Consider the following 18,497-nt stretch of genomic DNA (forward strand, 5'->3'; position numbering starts at 1 on the left):
GGGATCTGTCTCATGGTTGATGCCGATGCCCGGCCCCCATCTTTTCAACGAGGGCTCAGACACAGATCCAGCCTTTATGCTCACATCGGCTGGTTATCGGCGAGGGACTTTGGCTATGCTACCACAGATTGCTTGGTAGGGGGGTTCTGAGACACGTGATGAAGTTTTTTCAGTCATCACTAGTATTACACTATGGAATGTTTGGAGAGCTCGTTGTCTCCACATTCTAAGTGCGGCTCCACAACTCCTTCAGGATACCCTCACTGCCATTTGGCTGGACATCATTCATACCTTGATTTGGCAGTGGGATTCTTCCTCAGGTACATCTCGAGCAGTCGAGGATCGCCGATTTGCCTTCCTTCGGTGTTGGGCACGATCCCCACTCTTCTTCACACTTACAGGTGGCCAGATTACGTGGCATTATGCCCCTCCTCAGTGGTTTCTCCTCCATTCATCACACCGACCACCATGAGATTGTTCTAGTCGAGTTGTCACTATAGTGGCTCTCCTCCTTACATTCAGCTTGTACACCCCACGTGATAGGCTATTTTGGCATCCGCTGGGGATTATATTGTACTCAGTAATATACAGCCCTGACTTTTTCCAAACAAAAAAAAGAGAGAGAGAGAGAGAGAGAGAGAGAGAGAGAGAGAGAGAGAGAGAGAGAGAGAGAGAGAGAGAGAGAGAGAGAGAGAGAGAGGGGGAGGGAGATGATGAAATGAAATGAAATGTTATATTAATGTCTTCAAAAGGCCAAAGTGACCTATGAGATCAGAAAGTTACATTGTTTGAGTAACAAAATAAAAATACGATAGATAGATAGATAGACAGACAGATGGACGGACGGACGGACGGACCAGAAAGTTACAATGTGGTGGATCTGATACAAAGTCAGAGTAACAAGATGACAAAATAAATACTATGGAATCCTAAACTGCTAGGTGTGAACTAAGCAGCTAAACAACTAGCTGGGATAGCTAGATCACAGGAGATCCAGCATCGATCGCTGGCGGATCTCATCAATCTCCTCCATGGTCAGTAGTATGATCGGGCGTCGTGCATGTCGAGCCAAAGTGATCCGAATGCTCTGATGCAGCCTCCGTCGATGTTGTGTAGTCCTCCGCAGTCGTGGACGTCTGGATCTCCCCAGCTTAGTTGCTCGGTCGATCAGTGTGCCTCTGGTGTAAGGCGACGAGCTCTGCTGTGGTAGTAATTCCTCCGGGTGTCCAGTGGCAGCTCTAAAGAAGTCTGTGATCTGTCTCTGAGACTGGCTAGCCTCTCCTCTCATCAGGCTCTCTCTGTGTGTGCGCAGCTCGAGCAAAAACAAACCCAGGCATCTCTGATCCTTATACCACAAGACTCTAGAGAATGGTCCAAAGCCATCTCTGAACAAGCAATGGAAGCGGCCTCGTATCTCGTAGTAGACAGGGCAGTGGCATGTGTAGTGCAACTCTGTCTCAGGCTCGATGTCACACAGGGGGCATGTCCTGGCCTCTGCTGGTACTCCGCTGTATCTCCTAGTCTTGATCCGCAGCTGATGTGAAGATGTGCGTATGTGGCCAATAGCACATCGTATCCCATGAGACAAGTGGGTGTCCATGTATCTGGGCCTCGTCACAAAACCATCCTCTGTAAGCTGGAGGAGATGCTCTCTGTAGAAAGCCATCTTCGTGCCCAGCTCCTGTGCTGGCTGTATCCATGTCCTCTTGGTGTCTAGTTGAATCAATTCCTGGCAAATGAGCCTGGTGATCTCGGACTGTGTAAGAGTCAGAGAGGGCGCATCCAGTGAGTACTGGAAGGGAGGCAATCTGTCTATGCTGAACCCATGCGCCTGAAACCATGATGTCATCTCCCCATACCAGCATGTTGTATCTCCCTGCATGGCTAACTGTCGAGAGGACTCAAGTGCAAGGCGTGCATATCTGTCTCTGGGAAGTTCCCACATGTGGTGTATGAAGGAGACAAATCTGGTGAGCGCCTCAACCACTAGTGGGGGGGCAGCTAGCTCTGTCGTACAATAGCACGTGGTACTGAAGCCTTGGCTCTAATGAGCCGTGAGATCATAGAGACCAAAGGCTTCTCCATGTCCCCCATCCATCACTGCAGCCTGTCCTCCCGTGATGATCCAATGAAGGTCCCCAAATCTCAGCTCCATAAAGCAATGCAGTAGCCACCAAAGTGTCAAAGAGCCGGAGCTTCGTCCGAGGCTCCTGAAACTGAACTTGTGAACACATCCTTTCCAATCTACCCAATGGTGCATGGGCTCTGGTCAATCTAGTCTCTGTTGCCCTCCTCAGTGAAAATGCTGGCCCACTAAAAACCACTCCAAGGTAAGTGTAAGCATCTGTATACTCCACCTTCTCCTGGCCGTATGTGAATGCGGGCGCTGACCTCCTGATCCACTGTGGGGTGGTATTAAATACCATGACCTTGGTTTTACCAAGGTTGACGGACAAACCACTTTCCTGGGCAAACCTATGCAAAGCATCCAAGTGACGTTGCATCCCCTCGGGAGAGTCGGAGATCAACACAATATCATCAACATATAACAATAGTGGAATCCATGTCCCTGCCAGCTGTGCACCTCTATCACCATCTCTCTCAATGTAGTCAGAAACCTCATTCACATACATACCAAATAGAGTAGGAGATAGCGGGCAGCCCTGCTTCACCCCAATAGTGGAGTAAACCGGTGTGGATAGACCCTCTAGGGTGCGTACATCCCCCTCTACTGACCTGTATAATGCCACGACCCCCCAAATGAGCTCTGTGGGTACTCCCATTTGCTGTAATCTGCGCATCAATCTAGCTCTGGGCACTGTGTCAAATGCTTTGCGGAAGTCCACAAAGCTACAATAGATCCGTCTCCCACGCGATCTGCCCTCCTCAATGATGGCTCTGAGTGTCAAGATATGGTCAAGAGTAGAAAAACCCCTCCTGAAACCTGCCTGCCGGGCTGCGCGTATCCCCTCCCTCTCTACCCATCTACTCAGCTGCTGCTCAAGAATAGATGCGTACAACCGTGCCAATGTGTGTCCAATCATGATAGTGCGATAATTCCCAGGCTCCATAGGGTCTCCCGACTTGAAGATAGGTACAATAGTAGATAGGCTCCAAGTATCAGGAAAGCCCTCACACATGGCGCGGTTAAACATAACTGCTAGAAGCTCTGCTAGTAAATCTCTGGCATGCGTGAAATGCTCAGCCACTAAGCCATCATAATCATATGCTCTCCCAGTCCGCATCCTGTGAATGGCCTTCCTCACCATCTCATCGGTGAAAAAAGCACATGTGTGTGGGCATGGATCGGGGGGGTCGGGAAGGGGGGGCTGCTCAGGAACTGTGTACAGACATGATGCATACTGGCCCCAGGCCTTTGTAGAAGTGATGGCGGCGAGAGGGGGGGGGGGGGGTTGTGTGTGCTCATGAAAGAGCCGCCATGCCTCACGTGAGTCCTGACTCAAGAATAGCTGGTATAGATCTTGCTCTAGGCGAGCCAAAAATGCCCTCTTCGTCTGCCGCACTAGGCGTTGAAGTCAATCTGCGACTGTCTGTGAGTGATGTCCCCCAAAAGCACCTCCCTCTGAAGTCTAGCTCTAGTGTCTCGGCATTCCTCATCATACCAACTGTCCTGAGGCATGCTCCCCGAACGGCATCTCTGCTCAGGCTGGGTATGTGGGTATGCCTCTGCTGCTGCATCATGTAGTGTCTGTGTCAGTACAGTAGTAAGCTCCTCCAGAGGTCGCCCTGGCTCCTCTGTGCACAGGCGTCTGTAGATCCCATTTATGTATACAAAGTCTGTCTCCCGCGTGAAGGTGTAGCAAGTAGGGCTGCTGCCTGTAGCCTGTGTGCTACACTAAACTGAAAAGAGATGGTCAACGACACAAGAGCATGGTCCATTGCCACACCAACAGGTCTGGGTCCAACCGTGAGATCCTGGATACTAGAGATGAGGCTCGGCTGTGCCATGACATAATCCACTGTGCTGGCTCCATGTCTGTGTGGAAAGCATGTAAAACCCCCCGCAGCGGGAAATCTCTGTAGGTCCATTCAAGATGGCCAATCCATGTGTAGTCCCCATGTCTATCAAGTATTATCTATACTCAGTGTGTTCTCCATCCTGTGATAGTCTGGATAGGCCCGTCTCTGCAACATCCAACTCTCTGAGCATCTCCTCTGAAGTATCATAAAATACTGTCTGATGATGGGCAGTCCTAGCATTGAAATCCCCTAGAATGATGATGTCACTATCTCTAGAGAACTCCCATATATCATCATCCGAAATAGAGAAGGGGGACTGTCCTTTGGGTGGTGCATACACTGACGTACTTTGGGGAAGTGGCAAATAGCAATATAAAGATATTTGCCTGTCTCTGCTCTCAATCTCACCCACATGTACCTAGCTTGCTCATCCCTGCGGGCTATATGTATCAATGGCTACAACTCCTCCCTGAATAACACTGTCACTCCTCCTGAGCCCCGCCCTCTGTGCTCTAATCGTGTCTCCTGTCTACAGGCCGTCTCCCATCTATATCCACTAATGTGAGGCATAGATTGCCCCGGGGCCTGATGTGTCTCAGAGTAGAAGACGACGTCTCTTCTCGTAAAACTATCCTCAAAAGCACCCACATCAAGGCGCATAGATCCATTACAATTATAGGTGGCAACTTTGAGTGTGGTCCCATAGGTCTCGCACTGTCATGTGGAGCGCCGCTCTACAATCACCACCCGGCCATCTCTGTAGAAGGCAGTCTTTCCCTTCTCCCTTACCGATTGAATCTCTGGCATTACCTCTCTCATATGCGCAAGCTGTGTGAGAGTGAGGTCATCTCCAAGGAATATGCCCGTTTTCTTTAGTGGAGAGAGAGAGAGAGAGAGAGAGAGAGAGAGAGAGATGATGAAATGAAATGTTATATTAACGTCTTCAAAAGGCCAAAGTGACCTATGAGACCAGAAAGTTACATTTTTTGAGTAACAAAATAAAAATACTATAGAATCCTGATCTGCTAGATGTGAGCTAAGCAGCTAGCTAGCTAGGCTTGTGTAGGATATGAGTAGGGGGTAGGGGGTGAAGTGAATGGGGGGCTAAGACAACATAGTGTGGGTGTATGTAACAAACTGCTGGCGTGTCAAAGCCCTGAAGAAGGGAGCCAACTTGCAGATGTTGCCCAAGGGGCCTAAACCCTAAGAAGAACAAGTAACAAAAGAAGAAGTCCTACCAACTTATGGGGACCCCGTTCGATGGGGCTCCAAGTGACATAAAGGATTAAAATAAAGCAGGACCCGCACACACGTAAAAATTGATGACGTGGCAGATTTTCGAAAATTGCGCTGGCATGATGACGTGGCAGGCTGTACGGATTTCTGCGTTTTGCGCTTACTGATGACGTGGCAAGCTGTACGAAAATTCGTAAATTACGCTGGCAGCTTTTGGCATTGCTTTTTGGACCAGAAGCTTTTGAGTTTTAAAGGCTTTTTACTGTAATTGCTTTTCAGGCCAAGGGCCTTTAAATATGAGGCTAGGGCTCATTCTCTGGCATGCTTCTTGGAGAAGGTGCAGAGTCTGGAGTAGCGGCTTGTAGTGTGTCACTGTGTTGATGCAATATAAAGAAATACCGAAAGGGGCGCGAAGGTTTGGGGCCAATACTCTCTGGGGTGGAATTCCGCCACTCCGTGTCGCGTGTTCTCTCTCTCTCTCTCTCTCTCTCTCTCTCTCTCTCTCAGTTGTTATTTGAAGTGCTTAAAGTTGTTCAGTCTGTTCTTTTCTATTGGCACGTGGTCCCCGTCTTGTGACAGTGTATCCTTAGAAAGAGCTAAATCACAGGAGATCTAGCATCGGTCGTTGGCGGATCTCATCAATCTCCTCCATGGTAGTAGTCTGACCGGACGTCATGCATGTCGGGCGAAAGTGATTCAAATCCTTTGATATCACCTCCGTCGATGCTATGTAGTCCTCCGTAGTCATGGGTGTCTGGATCTCCCTAGCTCGGTCAATCAGCGTGCCTTTGGTGCGAGGAGAATGTGGGGTCTATTGTGGTCATAGATGTCCAGTGTTTGCTCTAAAGAAGTCTGTGATCAGTCTCTGTGATCAGTCTCTGAGATTGGCTAGCCTCTCCTCTCATCAGGCTCTCTCTGTGTGTGCAGCTCGTACCCCATGACTCTAGAGAGTGGTCCAAAGCCCTCTCTGAACAGGTAGTGGAAGCGGCCCGTATCTCATAGTAGACTGGGTAGTGGCATGTATAGTGCAACTCTGTCTCAGGCTCCATGTGACATAGGGGGCATGTCCTGGCCTTTGCTGGTACTCCGTTGTATCTCCCAGTCCCGACCCGAAGCTGGTGTGAAGATGTGCATATTTGGCAATAGCACATCGTATCCCAGGGTGTCCATGTATTTGGGTCTCCGTAACCTGAAGAAGATGCTCTCTATAGAAAGCCATCTTCGTGCACAGCTCCTGTGCTGGCTGTATCCATGTCCTGCTGGTGTCTAGCTGAGTCAGGTCTTGGCGGATGAGCCTGGTGATCTCGGACTGTGTAATAGTCAAAGGGGGTGCATCCAATGAGTACAGGAAGGGGGGCAATCTGTCCATGCTGAATCCATGTGCCTGAAACTATGATGTCATCTCCCATACCAGCATGTTGTATCTCCCTGCACGGCTAACTGTCGGGAGGACTCAAGTGCTAGGCGGGCATATCTGTAGAGAGAGAGAGAGAGAGAGAGAGAGAGAGAGAGAGAGAGAGAGAGAGAGAGAGAAATGAAATGTTATATTAAACGTTTTCAAAAGACAAAAATGGCCTATTAGACCAAATTGATACAATCTTGGTGGATCTAATAGTGTCTGGGTACAATTTAAAGGAAAAAAGAAATCATCATCATCAATGCCCGACATCGGGCGTTGTCCGAGAAAGTATTGCATCGGTCGTTGAAGAGCATTGTCAATGTCCGCCGCTTTAAATTGTGGTACTTGACGTCTCCCATGTCGTGCTAGAATAGTCTTGATCTTCTGATGGAGCCTCCATCGATGTTGTGGTCGCCCTCGTAGACGTGGGCGTCTAGCTCTCCCGAGCTCAATGGCTTTGTTCACTAATATACATCTGGTATAGATGGGCTTTGAAGTCTACTGTGAAGCTTGCTGATCTGATTGCTGATTCTTTGCTCTAAAAAAGTTAGTGATCTCCCTCTGTGAATGTCTCCCACTGCCTGATCTCCTCAAGAGACTCTCCCTCCTTGTGTCTGCGGAGCTCTAGCAAAATCTGGTATAGATGGGCTTTGAAGTCTACTGTGAAGCTTGCTCATCTGACTGCTGAGTCTTTGCTCTAAAAAAGTTAGTGATCTCCCTCTGTGAATGTCTCCCACTGCCTGATCTCCTCAAGAGACTCTCCCTGTGTTTGCGGAGCTCTAGCAAAAACTGCCCGAGGCATCTCTGATCCTGATATCTCATGACTCTGGCCAATGGTCCAAAACCCTCTCTAAATAGACAATGAAAGCGGCCTCGTATCTCATAGTATACTGGAGAATGACAAATGTGATGTAACTCTGTTTTTGGTTCTTTATGACACAATTGGAAAATCCTGGCCTCTGCTGGTACTCTTCTGAACCTGCGAGTCTCAATCTCTAATTGATGCAATGATGTGCTCATCTGACCAATAGCACATTGTATCCCATGGGATAAATGAGTGTCCATATAGGCCAGTCCGATCACATATACATCCTCTGCTAGTTGGAGAAGATGCTCTCTATAGAAAGCCATCTTCGTGCCCAACTCGTGTGTCGGTTGTATCCATGTGCGCCTGGTATCTAGCTGAATCAGATCTTGACGTATGAGTCTAGTTATCTCTGTCTGTGTGAGAGATAGGGAGGGTGCATCCAAGGAGTATTGGAACGGAGACAGGCTATTCATGTTGAAACCATGGGGCTGAAACCATGATGTCATCTTCCCATACGAGCATGTTGCATCCCCCGGTAGCGCTAGCTGTCGGGATGACTCAAGGGCTAGCCGAGCATATTTGTATGTGGGGAGGTCCCATAGTGTAATCTACAAGGGAAGTGAATGATGGTGTATGCTCCGGATGAGCGCTTAGTTCTTGCCCAAGGTTCCTTTTACTGAAGGGGAGAGAGAGCCCCCCTTTACTTCATGAGAGATTGTGCAATAGACCAAAACAAGAGAGAATGCAAAACTGTGAGTGAAGTGTCGTGAGTGATAGAGAGAGAGAGGATCGACACCAGATAGGGTCCCAAACCCCCCTCCAAGGGCCCCCCTCTCTATTGCTAGAGAGGTATTTGCTTTAGATTGCACAAAGTTTGGTACAATGGCTCTAAATGCTAAGATGCTTTAGATTGCACAAAGTCTGGTACAATGGTTCTAGATGCTTGATGACGACGACAACGGCGATGACCACGATGATACTTGGAAAGGATGAGGTATTGTGAGGCTGTGGCTAAATGCTGGAAACGCTAGGGAATGCTTGCGGGAATCTACGAATGCGACGAGGCTATGGGCTGAAAAGTGGATCTGAGGGCTGAAAACTGAATCGCTGAGGCTACTGCTGCGATGGGAATCTGCTGGCTATGATGAAGGCTGAAAACGCTGAGTATGCTGATGCAAAAACGCTGGTTAATTAAGTGCCTAATAAGAGGTGGTTCCCACACGCGGCTAGAGGCAGTTCACATGCGGTGGAAAGCTTATTCTTAGGTACTAATGGGTTGTGCAATCAAAGGTTATGCGACTACTCTCAAGTGCTTGGACATGAACGTCTTGCATATAGGCTCACAAGGGTGCCAGAACACTTCCTAGGCTGACCTAAACCCTAGAAGTAGGAGTTACAACTTGTCCACATGCACATATGGTTAGATGTGCACGTGACACGTAAACTGTGCATGAAGGATACTGATCTAGTAAGTGCCTCGACCACGAGAGGGGGGGCAGCTAGCTCGGCTCGAATAATCTCATGTGACATTGAGGCCTTAGCCCGAATCATCCAAGAGATCATAGAGACTAAAGGCCTCTCTATACATCTCCATCCATCAATGCCACCTGATCTGCCATGATGGTCCATTGAGGGTCCCCAAATATGAACTCCGTAAAGCATAGCTGAAGCTACTAGAGTGTCAAAAAGCTAGAGCGTTGTTCAAGGTTCCTGAAATTGAACCTGCGAACACATCCTCTCCAAACCTCCCAAGGCTCTCGTCAGTCTAGTCTCTACTGCTCTCGTCAAAGGAAACACCGGTCCACTGAAGACTACCCCGTCTCTTGGCCATATGTAAATGCAGGTGCTGACCTCTTGACCCACTGTGGTATGGTGTTAAACACCATAACCTTGGTTTTCCCGAGGTTAACAGACAATCCACTATCATGAGCAAAATGTGTACAAAGCATCTAAGTGACGCTGCATCCCTTGTGGGGAGTCAGAAATTAACACAATATCATCAGCATATAACAATAGTGGGATACATGTCCCTGTCAACTGTGCTCCTCTATCACCATCCCTCTCAATGTAGTCAGAAACCTCATCCACATACATGCCAAATAGTGTAGGAGATAGCAGGCAGCCTTATTTCACCTCGATAGTGGAGTGAACCAAATCAGAAACCCCCTCTGGAGTGTGTACATGCCATACCACTGACCTGTATAGAGCCAAGATCCCCCAAATCAACTCTGTGGGTACCCCCATCTCCTGCAGTCTGCACATCAATGTGGCTTTGGGCACTGTATTGAAGGCTTTGCGGAAATCGACAAAGCAACAACAGAGCCATCTCCCATGTGATCTCCCCTCCTCAATAGTGGCTTTGAGTGTCAGAATATGATCTAGGGTAGAGAAACCTCTCCTAAAACCCGCATGTCCTGCTGCCTGTGCATCCTCTCTCTCTGCCCATCTACTCAACTGCTGCTCAAGGATGGATTTGTACAACCGTGCCAATGTGTGTCCAATCATGATAGTGCGGTAGTTCTCAGGCTCCATAGGGTCCCCTGACTTGAAGATAGGTACGATAGTAGACAAACTCTTAAGTATCAAGTAGACCCTCTCACACGGCACGGTTGAACATCACTGCTAGAAGCTTTGCAAGCAGAACTTTGGCATGTATAAAATGCTCTGCTACTAGGCCATCGTGATCATATGCTCTCCTCATCTTGTCAATGGCCATCTCGGCGGTAAAGAAAGCATGCGTATGTGGGCATGACTTTGGCGGATCCAGAAGAGGTGGCTGCCCGGAGACTGTGTAGAGAGATGATGCATACTGATTCCATACCTCCGTAGAAGTGATGACTATGGGGGTGAATGCCCATGGAAGAGTCGCCATGCCTTGCCTGAATCCAGAAGCAGAGAATAAGAAGAAGAAGAAGAAGAAGAAGAAGAAGAGAATTCTAAAGAGAGAGGGATTCAAAGGCCTCCAGACTTAAAGCTTCTGAGGTTGTAGCTTTAGAAAACAACTTTTAAACACTCGAAAAGAAGAACTTGAACATGTAGTTAAAATATAACATAGTTTTTAAAAGAAGATTGGGATTCTTTATGTAAAACACTAAGCATTCTCTCTCATCTCTTTGAGTCTCTTTCTACCAACACCTACATTTATGATGTGACCATTCTAGCTCTGTTTCCATTTCACGTACATGGACATTTTCGCTGCCTTGGTGTCAATTCTTACAGTTTCCGTTTCAGTTTCTATGCTTTGCGTGTTGCTAGCTTGCTACTGATTGTTGTGTGGTGTTGTATAGGTGGTTCTTCTCTCTGGAGTTTTATGCCTGGTCGTATTCTCCTCAATTTTGTTTTATGCTCGCTATAGAGGTCTCATTGGGAACTGAAATACAAGCCCAAAAACATGCACTGTCATGTTTTTTCGTGCAAGCTTGGTGTATTCTTCGAACGCTGATCTGCACTCTGCGTGCGAAATGCCATTTGTATTTTGTGCACATTTCGAAAGACCCCGATACATGTTTGTGGCGATTATTGAATGCCCACATGTAAGGCTTATGGCACATCTTCATTAGCTTTCTATATTTGGCAAGGTATTTCTGCCCTTTGTGGATTCTCTCAATGTATTATTCATTCTTTTGACCTGATAATACCCCTTACATGAGGTGGAGGTTAGGCTTATTATAAATCATCTTAGAACATAAACGTTAAGGCTATTTGAAAGAAAAGTGAAGAATTAGCATTGTTCTGCTTTGGTACTGATAGGCGACAATTTTCTGACTCTAGACTCTGAAAGTCAGTTGGAAAGTTGAATTTTGAGAGTTTGGCTTGTGAGTATGTAGGAAGGTCACATAAGGAATGCCGGTTCCAAAATATGTGAGTAAGCACTCCTCTCAACATTAGAGGTCAAGTGGCTTTGGCTTACCCATCATTGTGTCGTCAGGCATCCCCCCTCCCTTATGACATCAAAAACTTATCTTTTCATGGGTGTGTGTGTGTGTCTCTCTCTCTCTCTCTCTCTCTCTCTCTCAATAAGAAGAGGAAATTGGAATACCTCTTATATCAGTTATCCCATTTCCCTCTTGAACAACAGCTCTCTCTCCCCCCCCCCTCCCCCCAACACACACACACACACACAGTTGCATACCACTTGCATCAAGTCTGAAACCTCATATGAGGTAAAGATTTTCTCTCCTGCACATGCAAGTTGGCTAACCTGCTTGCACACTAAATGATAATGCCTTTTATGGTTGCAAGAATGCAACACAGCCTGGAGGAGGAGGAGAAGCTCAAGGGAATACAACATGAGATTATCAATTAGTGTGCACGTACGAAGATAAGTTTGTCTTTGAACGATGAGCTTGCATGGGAAAATCTTCTAGTGATGGCAAAAGGTGCCTTGGTAGTCTTAGAGCGTGTTGTAACACAACACCACCTAAATAAGGTAGCAAATCCTTATGGGAGTGATGTAGAACATGAGCTTGTGCAGAAGATCTAGGGAAGGGCTAATAGTCCTCTATCCACAAAGGGGAGTACACAAATTTCTCTCAAGGCAATGCCTTTGTGTGTAAATCAAGTATGTGAAGCCTTTTTTCATGCAAAGAGTTTGTCCCTAAGATAATGATAATGTATGAGAATGAAATAGTCGTTCCATGCAATTGTCAATGCGTTATGACTTCAATGTAGATAGTGGTGGCAGATTGTTGTCTAAGCCCCAAATCAATTACCACAAGACATACATGCTTGCTTGTGAAAGATGCTTGTATCTATATGCATGAGTTGTCAAGCATGAAACATAAACCACTTGTGGACACAAGGATGCCATGACAAATTGCCCAATCCAAGTTAGAAAAAGCATGCAAATCTAGTGGCTATTTTCTTCCGGGATAAAACAAACCAAGGTACCGAATGCTACTCAAGTATGATGGATGGGCCTTGAATGTTTAATAGCATGCTCATCGTTGAGATTGAAAAGTGAACTTTTAATGTGCACATGACCAAGAAATTTAGTAGCTAGCTGTGATAAAGAGACATTAAAAGGATGACCACAATGATGCATGCTGTGTTTTATTTTTCGAATCCCTCTAGGATGAAAAGATTCTTATATTATATTTCTTAATGGTGTAAATTTGATGTCCTGCAAGAAAGCCACTTAAAAAAATAGAATTTAAAGGTCAGATGAAGAAAATTAAAATATATGTCTTCATACACACATACATGTTGTTCATATAGGGTATGGAAGGACTTCATATTTCCCAAATGAAGTTAACTTTTGACTTTCATTGTAACTTTAGGCTCCCTCTAGTTTTAAATTCATTTCCCACCTATCCTCCTTCCTGTCTTTATTTATATGTTTTGAAAGGGCCTTTTACCCCAAAAATAAGAGGGATGTATTGATCCTTACCTTATATAAACTTTCATCCCTGCTACCTTGGTGAGAAGTAACTCCACTTTTTTGAAAAATATATCCACAACTTCTCCGCTTTCTAAAAAAAGCTAGTTCACCATCGTCTTGAGTAGGTTAAGTAGATTCCAACTTGAAAACAAAAAAATTGGAAGCTTTTTGCTTTCCTTCTCTTATGCGGAATCGTGAGTATGGTGGTTGTGAGAGTCTATAGCATTCAGGAAAATGCTTTATCCCAAACATACACAAATCACTTCAACCCAATTTTTCAGGGAAAATTTCGCAAGTTAAACGATATTTTTGGTCATACCTACACGTTTTTTCTTGCAAAATCTATGCAGAATGTTTTTTTTTTCCGTTGGCACGCTAATTGGCATTTTTGAATTTCTAATGGATCAAGGCTAAGTTGAGACACACTTTTCGCGAACACTGGTGAGAAATGTCTCTCTTAAAATCCAATCATCACTATTCGACGAAAGACAAGGAGCAAAATCAAAGCTAAACCAAAGCTTGCTATGTCCTTTAGAACCCTTCAAACACATTCCCATTGTTGTAGCAACACGCTTCCAATCACACAAGATCAAACCTATGTATGAATGCATCAATATATTTTCGTTGACACAAACCAATACCTTTATTGCGATACTTAATCCCCAAATAATAATGCAAGAGACCCAAAACTATATCTTCAAATCTAGTTCACTGAGTTTTAAATTCAACATTATGCACCTCATTTGGGTATGTAACCAGCAACTTATCCACCAAGAATTATCAAATAGTATACGACAAAAAGTCGCATTGAAATAAATGCACATTTCTTAAGCATAACCTTTTGTAAAAAGCCTCGCCTTGTAGCAGGTATGTTTTGAGAGAGTATCTCCAACAATTCCAATCTCTCTCTCTCTCTCTCTCTCTCTCTCTCTCTCTCACAACCCTTCACCCCCGTACACACACACACACACACACACACACACACACACACACACAGAGCCCAGGTTTCACCCAAATTCTGTCACATGCTAGGGAACCTATAAGGGCCTCAAAATTCACACAAAGATTGCTTATCACGACTGTTGTAGGAGGTCTTAGTGGGAGAGAGGACGGGTCTAGGGACAGGGGCATGCACGTAGGGAGGCGAGGTGATGAGGGAAGGAGCTTGAATAGAAAGGGAATCTTAAAGGGTAATGAAGTTTATTTTGAAGGAGCCATTAGTTGTAAAGATGATCTATTATACATATATAATCACAAATGGTTTTTAAAATATTTTTGAGCCTCTTGGGACACTTGTCATGCAAACAAAATTGAAAGACCTTTGCCCATAGTGCACTAAGGCCTTTAGCAGACCAAAAAAGTTAGGATACATTTGAAATTTTGTTATTGCAATCAAAAACTTATTTTACTTTTAGTTTGTCAATGGCTCTCTTGTCACTCTCTTCATTTCACATCCTTATATAGCTTGACTTCTCTTTCATTTTAGTGTTTTAGAATGCCAAAGTGTACCTTCACCTTGTTACAATCTATCAATCACTTTAACACTAGTTTGGTACCAAAACAAAACACTTAAGTGTCCTTTTTGTATGGTTTTCAATAAAATGTTATGTACCAAAACAAAACACTTAAGTGTCCTTTTTGTATGGTTTTCAATAAAATGCTATGTACATTGAAAAATTCTTTTCAAGAAATCCTTTGAAATGTTAATCATAGTATCCCTAAAACTTGTATACACTTGAAATTTTGAATCCAAATGATGTGGAATAAGATTTAGAAAGAGTACCCGCACAAAACTACAAAAGAAAAAAAATCCAGGAAAATTGGTGGCACAAAGCTTTAGAAACCATAAATTGGCATGAAAACAAATTTAAGACAATTGTTTATAGTTGTATTATCCATTTTCACAAGCCTTACATGTTTGAAAAATCTTTCATGAGTGTATTAAATAGGGCAAAATTGTGCAAGTCTATTAAGCAATTTTTTGAATCATATGTAGGCAACACAAAACTTTATTTTTATGTAATTACAAGTTGCATAACATAATATGTGTATGCGCTCTCTACAACTATTGCACAATATAAGAATTATTGATCTTTATATAAGAAAACTATTAGATTGTGCTACATTTTCAAATTTGTGCACCATAAAAAGGCTATTTTAAAATGTAGGAAACATTAGCTATGGAATTGCTTAAGTTAAAAATATAACGCAAATACAAATATATTTTATCAAATCACATGGTACTGGTATGATCAGGGACATGCATAAACTTAATTTCATGATAGTTGAGGAAAATTGTATATTTTTAAAAATTTTGCATAACAAAGATTTTAAGATGGGCTTATATGGTTTGTATTAATGAGAGATCGAAGCCCTAAAAATATTCACTTTGTTGTTTTTTTACCTATAAAGTGACTTAACATTATAAAATTTGACTAATGCATAATAATGCTCTTGAAAAGTGCTATACAAGTCTGCTTTCTTAGCATTTTCACAAATGACTTCCTATTTCTAACTTGAAACCAACATGAGAACTAGGATATGAGGCTTGATTTTTGGTTTCTATGGTTGATATCTATTGAATATACTTTACAAACATAAAAACTTCAAGAAATCCCAAGTAAATTTTATGATAATTTTGTCAAAATAGCTTCAAATTGATCAAACTTTCAACTTAAAACTTCTTCCCAGTCTCTTAATATATCATGTATTTTGACATATAAAAAATCTATCTTTTTTCTCACTTTGTAACCTGAATAGTCTATGATCAAGATATGCAAAATGTATTTCTAAATTCAACACAATGTATGCAACAACTTGGGTGGGAAAATAGTACACGAAAGTGTCTTGGTCCAAAGACAAAATTAGTGTTGATACTTTTTTGGTAGCTAGAAATAACAAATTTAAGATTGATAATAACTTTGTTTATCTACCATTAACAAAAAATTACAAACATATAAATTCTTTTCTAAAATTTTACTAAAACCAAAAAGGCAAGGCAAACACTATAGCCATGCTCTTAGGGTAGGCAAAAAAAGTGAAAAGGACTAGTACGAGGCTCTTAAATGAAAAGACCTCTCAAGACCAGGATAGGACGAAGGGAGGACACAGCTCTTGGGCATGACTGGCTAAGCATGTAATGATTAGGGATCTCCTAAAGATATGCTAAGAGGCCTATAAGAGGATTTGGATGAGGGGAAAAGAGCATTCACAATTTCTTGGTCCTTTAGGTGGTATCAAAGCTATGGCAGAGGAAAGTGGAGAAGGTCTCTCTTTGTACTTTGTAGATCCTCCCAAGATTCTAATCGAGCATATTATTTTCTTCAAAATAATTGCATGTTGAAGTCAATTTTGAATATTCTGCATGAAAAAATTTATTGGAATCATTGTGGTCTCCAACTTTATACAACAAAGTTCTCTCAGATTTTGCACCGATTTTGAGTTGTTCTGCGTATGTTGACAAAGATCAAAAACACAATTTTGGCCTTTCAAAGTTTTGGCAGAGAAGATCGATGATGTCGTAGTGCATGCAAAGCCCATGCAAGAGCTCTCAAGCTTAAAAATCAGGGTCACGCAAAGGAGGAAGACTATGCAAAGTCATGTATAGAGGAGAAACTCAAGGTTGAGGAGCTGTGGTCGTGCAAAGCTGAGAGGCAAGGAGTTGTGGCCATGCAAAGCCAATATCCAGGTAGGCAAGCAAGGTGAAGAAAGGCATGCAATCATGCAAAGCATTGTTTGAGTTTCAAGGAGCAAGGCTCCATACATGGATGGTGCAAAGCAAGGCTAACACCACAAGTATGATAGTAATCGCGCAAGGCTATGAACCGACACAAATAAAAGCCAATTGCATTGAGTTTAGAAGATTCAAAGGATCTACAGTCTCTTGTAGTTTGCAAAGGCCTCATCACCTTTTTGGAAGAGCTTTGGCACAAGAAAGAACAAAGATGTAAGCATAAGGTATGAAATGACCCATGTTTTCATTTCTAGGAACAAACTCATGGATTTCTATATAAAATTTTTGCAGATAATTATTCGATGAGATCAATGTTACAATCTCAAGTTATGTGCAAAGATTATCCTATATTCACAATGTTGACATGCATAGCATACTTGGTGAAGCATTAATTTTTTCTCTTGGGTTTCTAAACAATCAAAGCATCTCTCTTTGATTACGATGAACCATGCAATGTGCATGAAGCTCATGATAGACCCCATGCAAAGTGCATCAAATAGACAATACAATATAATGATTTTAGCATATTTTGCCAATGATTTCAAATGAGGATATCAAAAATTGGTGATCAACATGGGCGACTAAATGAAGGCAATCAAAGTCCCCGGTTAAGATATGCAAAGCATACACAAGGCTGCACAAGTACACAAATTTTAGCCCTTTTTGCACAAGGGTGTGCACATTTTTATACATTTATTTTCCAAGTGGCATTTATTTTTCCCTATACGCATTTTATGCTTTGAATATGAATATCTTCTTTTTTCCATGGATGAACATTGGCTCATATACATGCAACAAATGATGTTTTCTTTTATTATGATGCATGGTTATGAACCCTAGCAAACCAATTCATGTAGCATTTATTTTGCCTACTCTTTATCATTTTACAATCAAGCATTTTGCTACTACATTAAATGGTTGATGCAATGATATACCAATACATGATGATTTATGATAAGGCCAAGGGTCTTGAAGTATCATAATGATTCTAGCTCATGACACATATTTCTAAAATGTTAGGATTGCTCAACCAATGGACAAGGATGTTATAGTGGTGCTAATTTCACATCAATTTTTCTCTTGTCATGATGCATATATGACTATGTGCAAGCACGAGCTTTGTTGCTAATTCTGAGTTTTCTTATTAGCATTAATTTCTCAAAATACTATAAGACCAAAAATCGATGTTAGCTTTGATCACATTTAGGGTCACCTTTGGCTACTCAAATTAGAAGCAATGTGCAGTCAATATAACATCACACAATTTTAAGCAAAGGAATGTAGGATCAATTGTTGTGTAGCCATGATTGGCCACACTGTAACATCCATCAAATTGTGGAGTTAAGAAGTTTTAGGGAACTTGTTCAATTCAATCGAAGCACTCCATATCATGCTCTTCTTCTTTCAAGAGAACAACATCAATTTTTGAATTTACACCACATGGGGAGAGTAAATGTAACCGTGGACTTAGACACAGAGCGCCAAACTTTTTTTTAATGTGTCACAGACAAATCTAAATGCTAATTGACTAATTTGCATGAATATGTAAGCAATCCAATTTTTGAAAGAAATTTCTTGAGAATTAGGAACAAGAAGTTTTCTCAATTAGAGCATCTTGCTTAAGGTAGGGTCTACTATTAATATGAGCCTTAAGATGAGGTCTCTTTCGGCCAAAGGAACAATCTTTTTAGAGGATATTTTGATTGTAATCATTCAATTTTTACTTTGATTTTAGCTACTATTAATTTGAGCAATAAACCAAGGTTTCTTTTGTCCAAAGGAATAATCTTTCTAGAAGATATTGCAATCATTCAAATTTTCACTCTTTGATTTTAGCTACTATTAATTTGAGCCCTAGACTAAGGTTCCTTTTGGCCAAAGGAGCAATCTTTTTTTATTCCAATCAATTAATTTTTCGCTCTTCAATTTTAGCTACAAGAAAATAGTTCCACCAATGACT

The 18,497-nt window shown here is 42.9% G+C and overlaps 1 protein-coding gene across 2 annotated transcripts in view; it reads left to right on the plus strand.

Annotated features, from left to right (window-relative positions):
- MGT9 (magnesium transporter 9) overlaps positions 1-11,230 on the plus strand; it is a 55,758-nt gene extending 44,528 nt beyond the window's left edge. For both annotated transcript variants that reach the window (XM_086496336.1, XM_086496337.1), the window contains one exon: positions 10,712-11,230. In XM_086496336.1, coding sequence (XP_086352462.1) covers positions 10,712-10,798 — 87 coding nt within the window. In that variant the 3' untranslated portion in view covers positions 10,799-11,230. The remainder of the gene's footprint in view (positions 1-10,711) is intronic.
- The last annotated feature ends 7,267 nt before the right edge of the window (positions 11,231-18,497 follow it).

This window comes from Adiantum capillus-veneris, chromosome 23 (assembly GCF_014529385.1).
Source record: "Adiantum capillus-veneris isolate H3 chromosome 23, ASM1452938v2, whole genome shotgun sequence".
Classification (NCBI taxonomy): Eukaryota; Viridiplantae; Streptophyta; class Polypodiopsida; order Polypodiales; family Pteridaceae; genus Adiantum; species Adiantum capillus-veneris.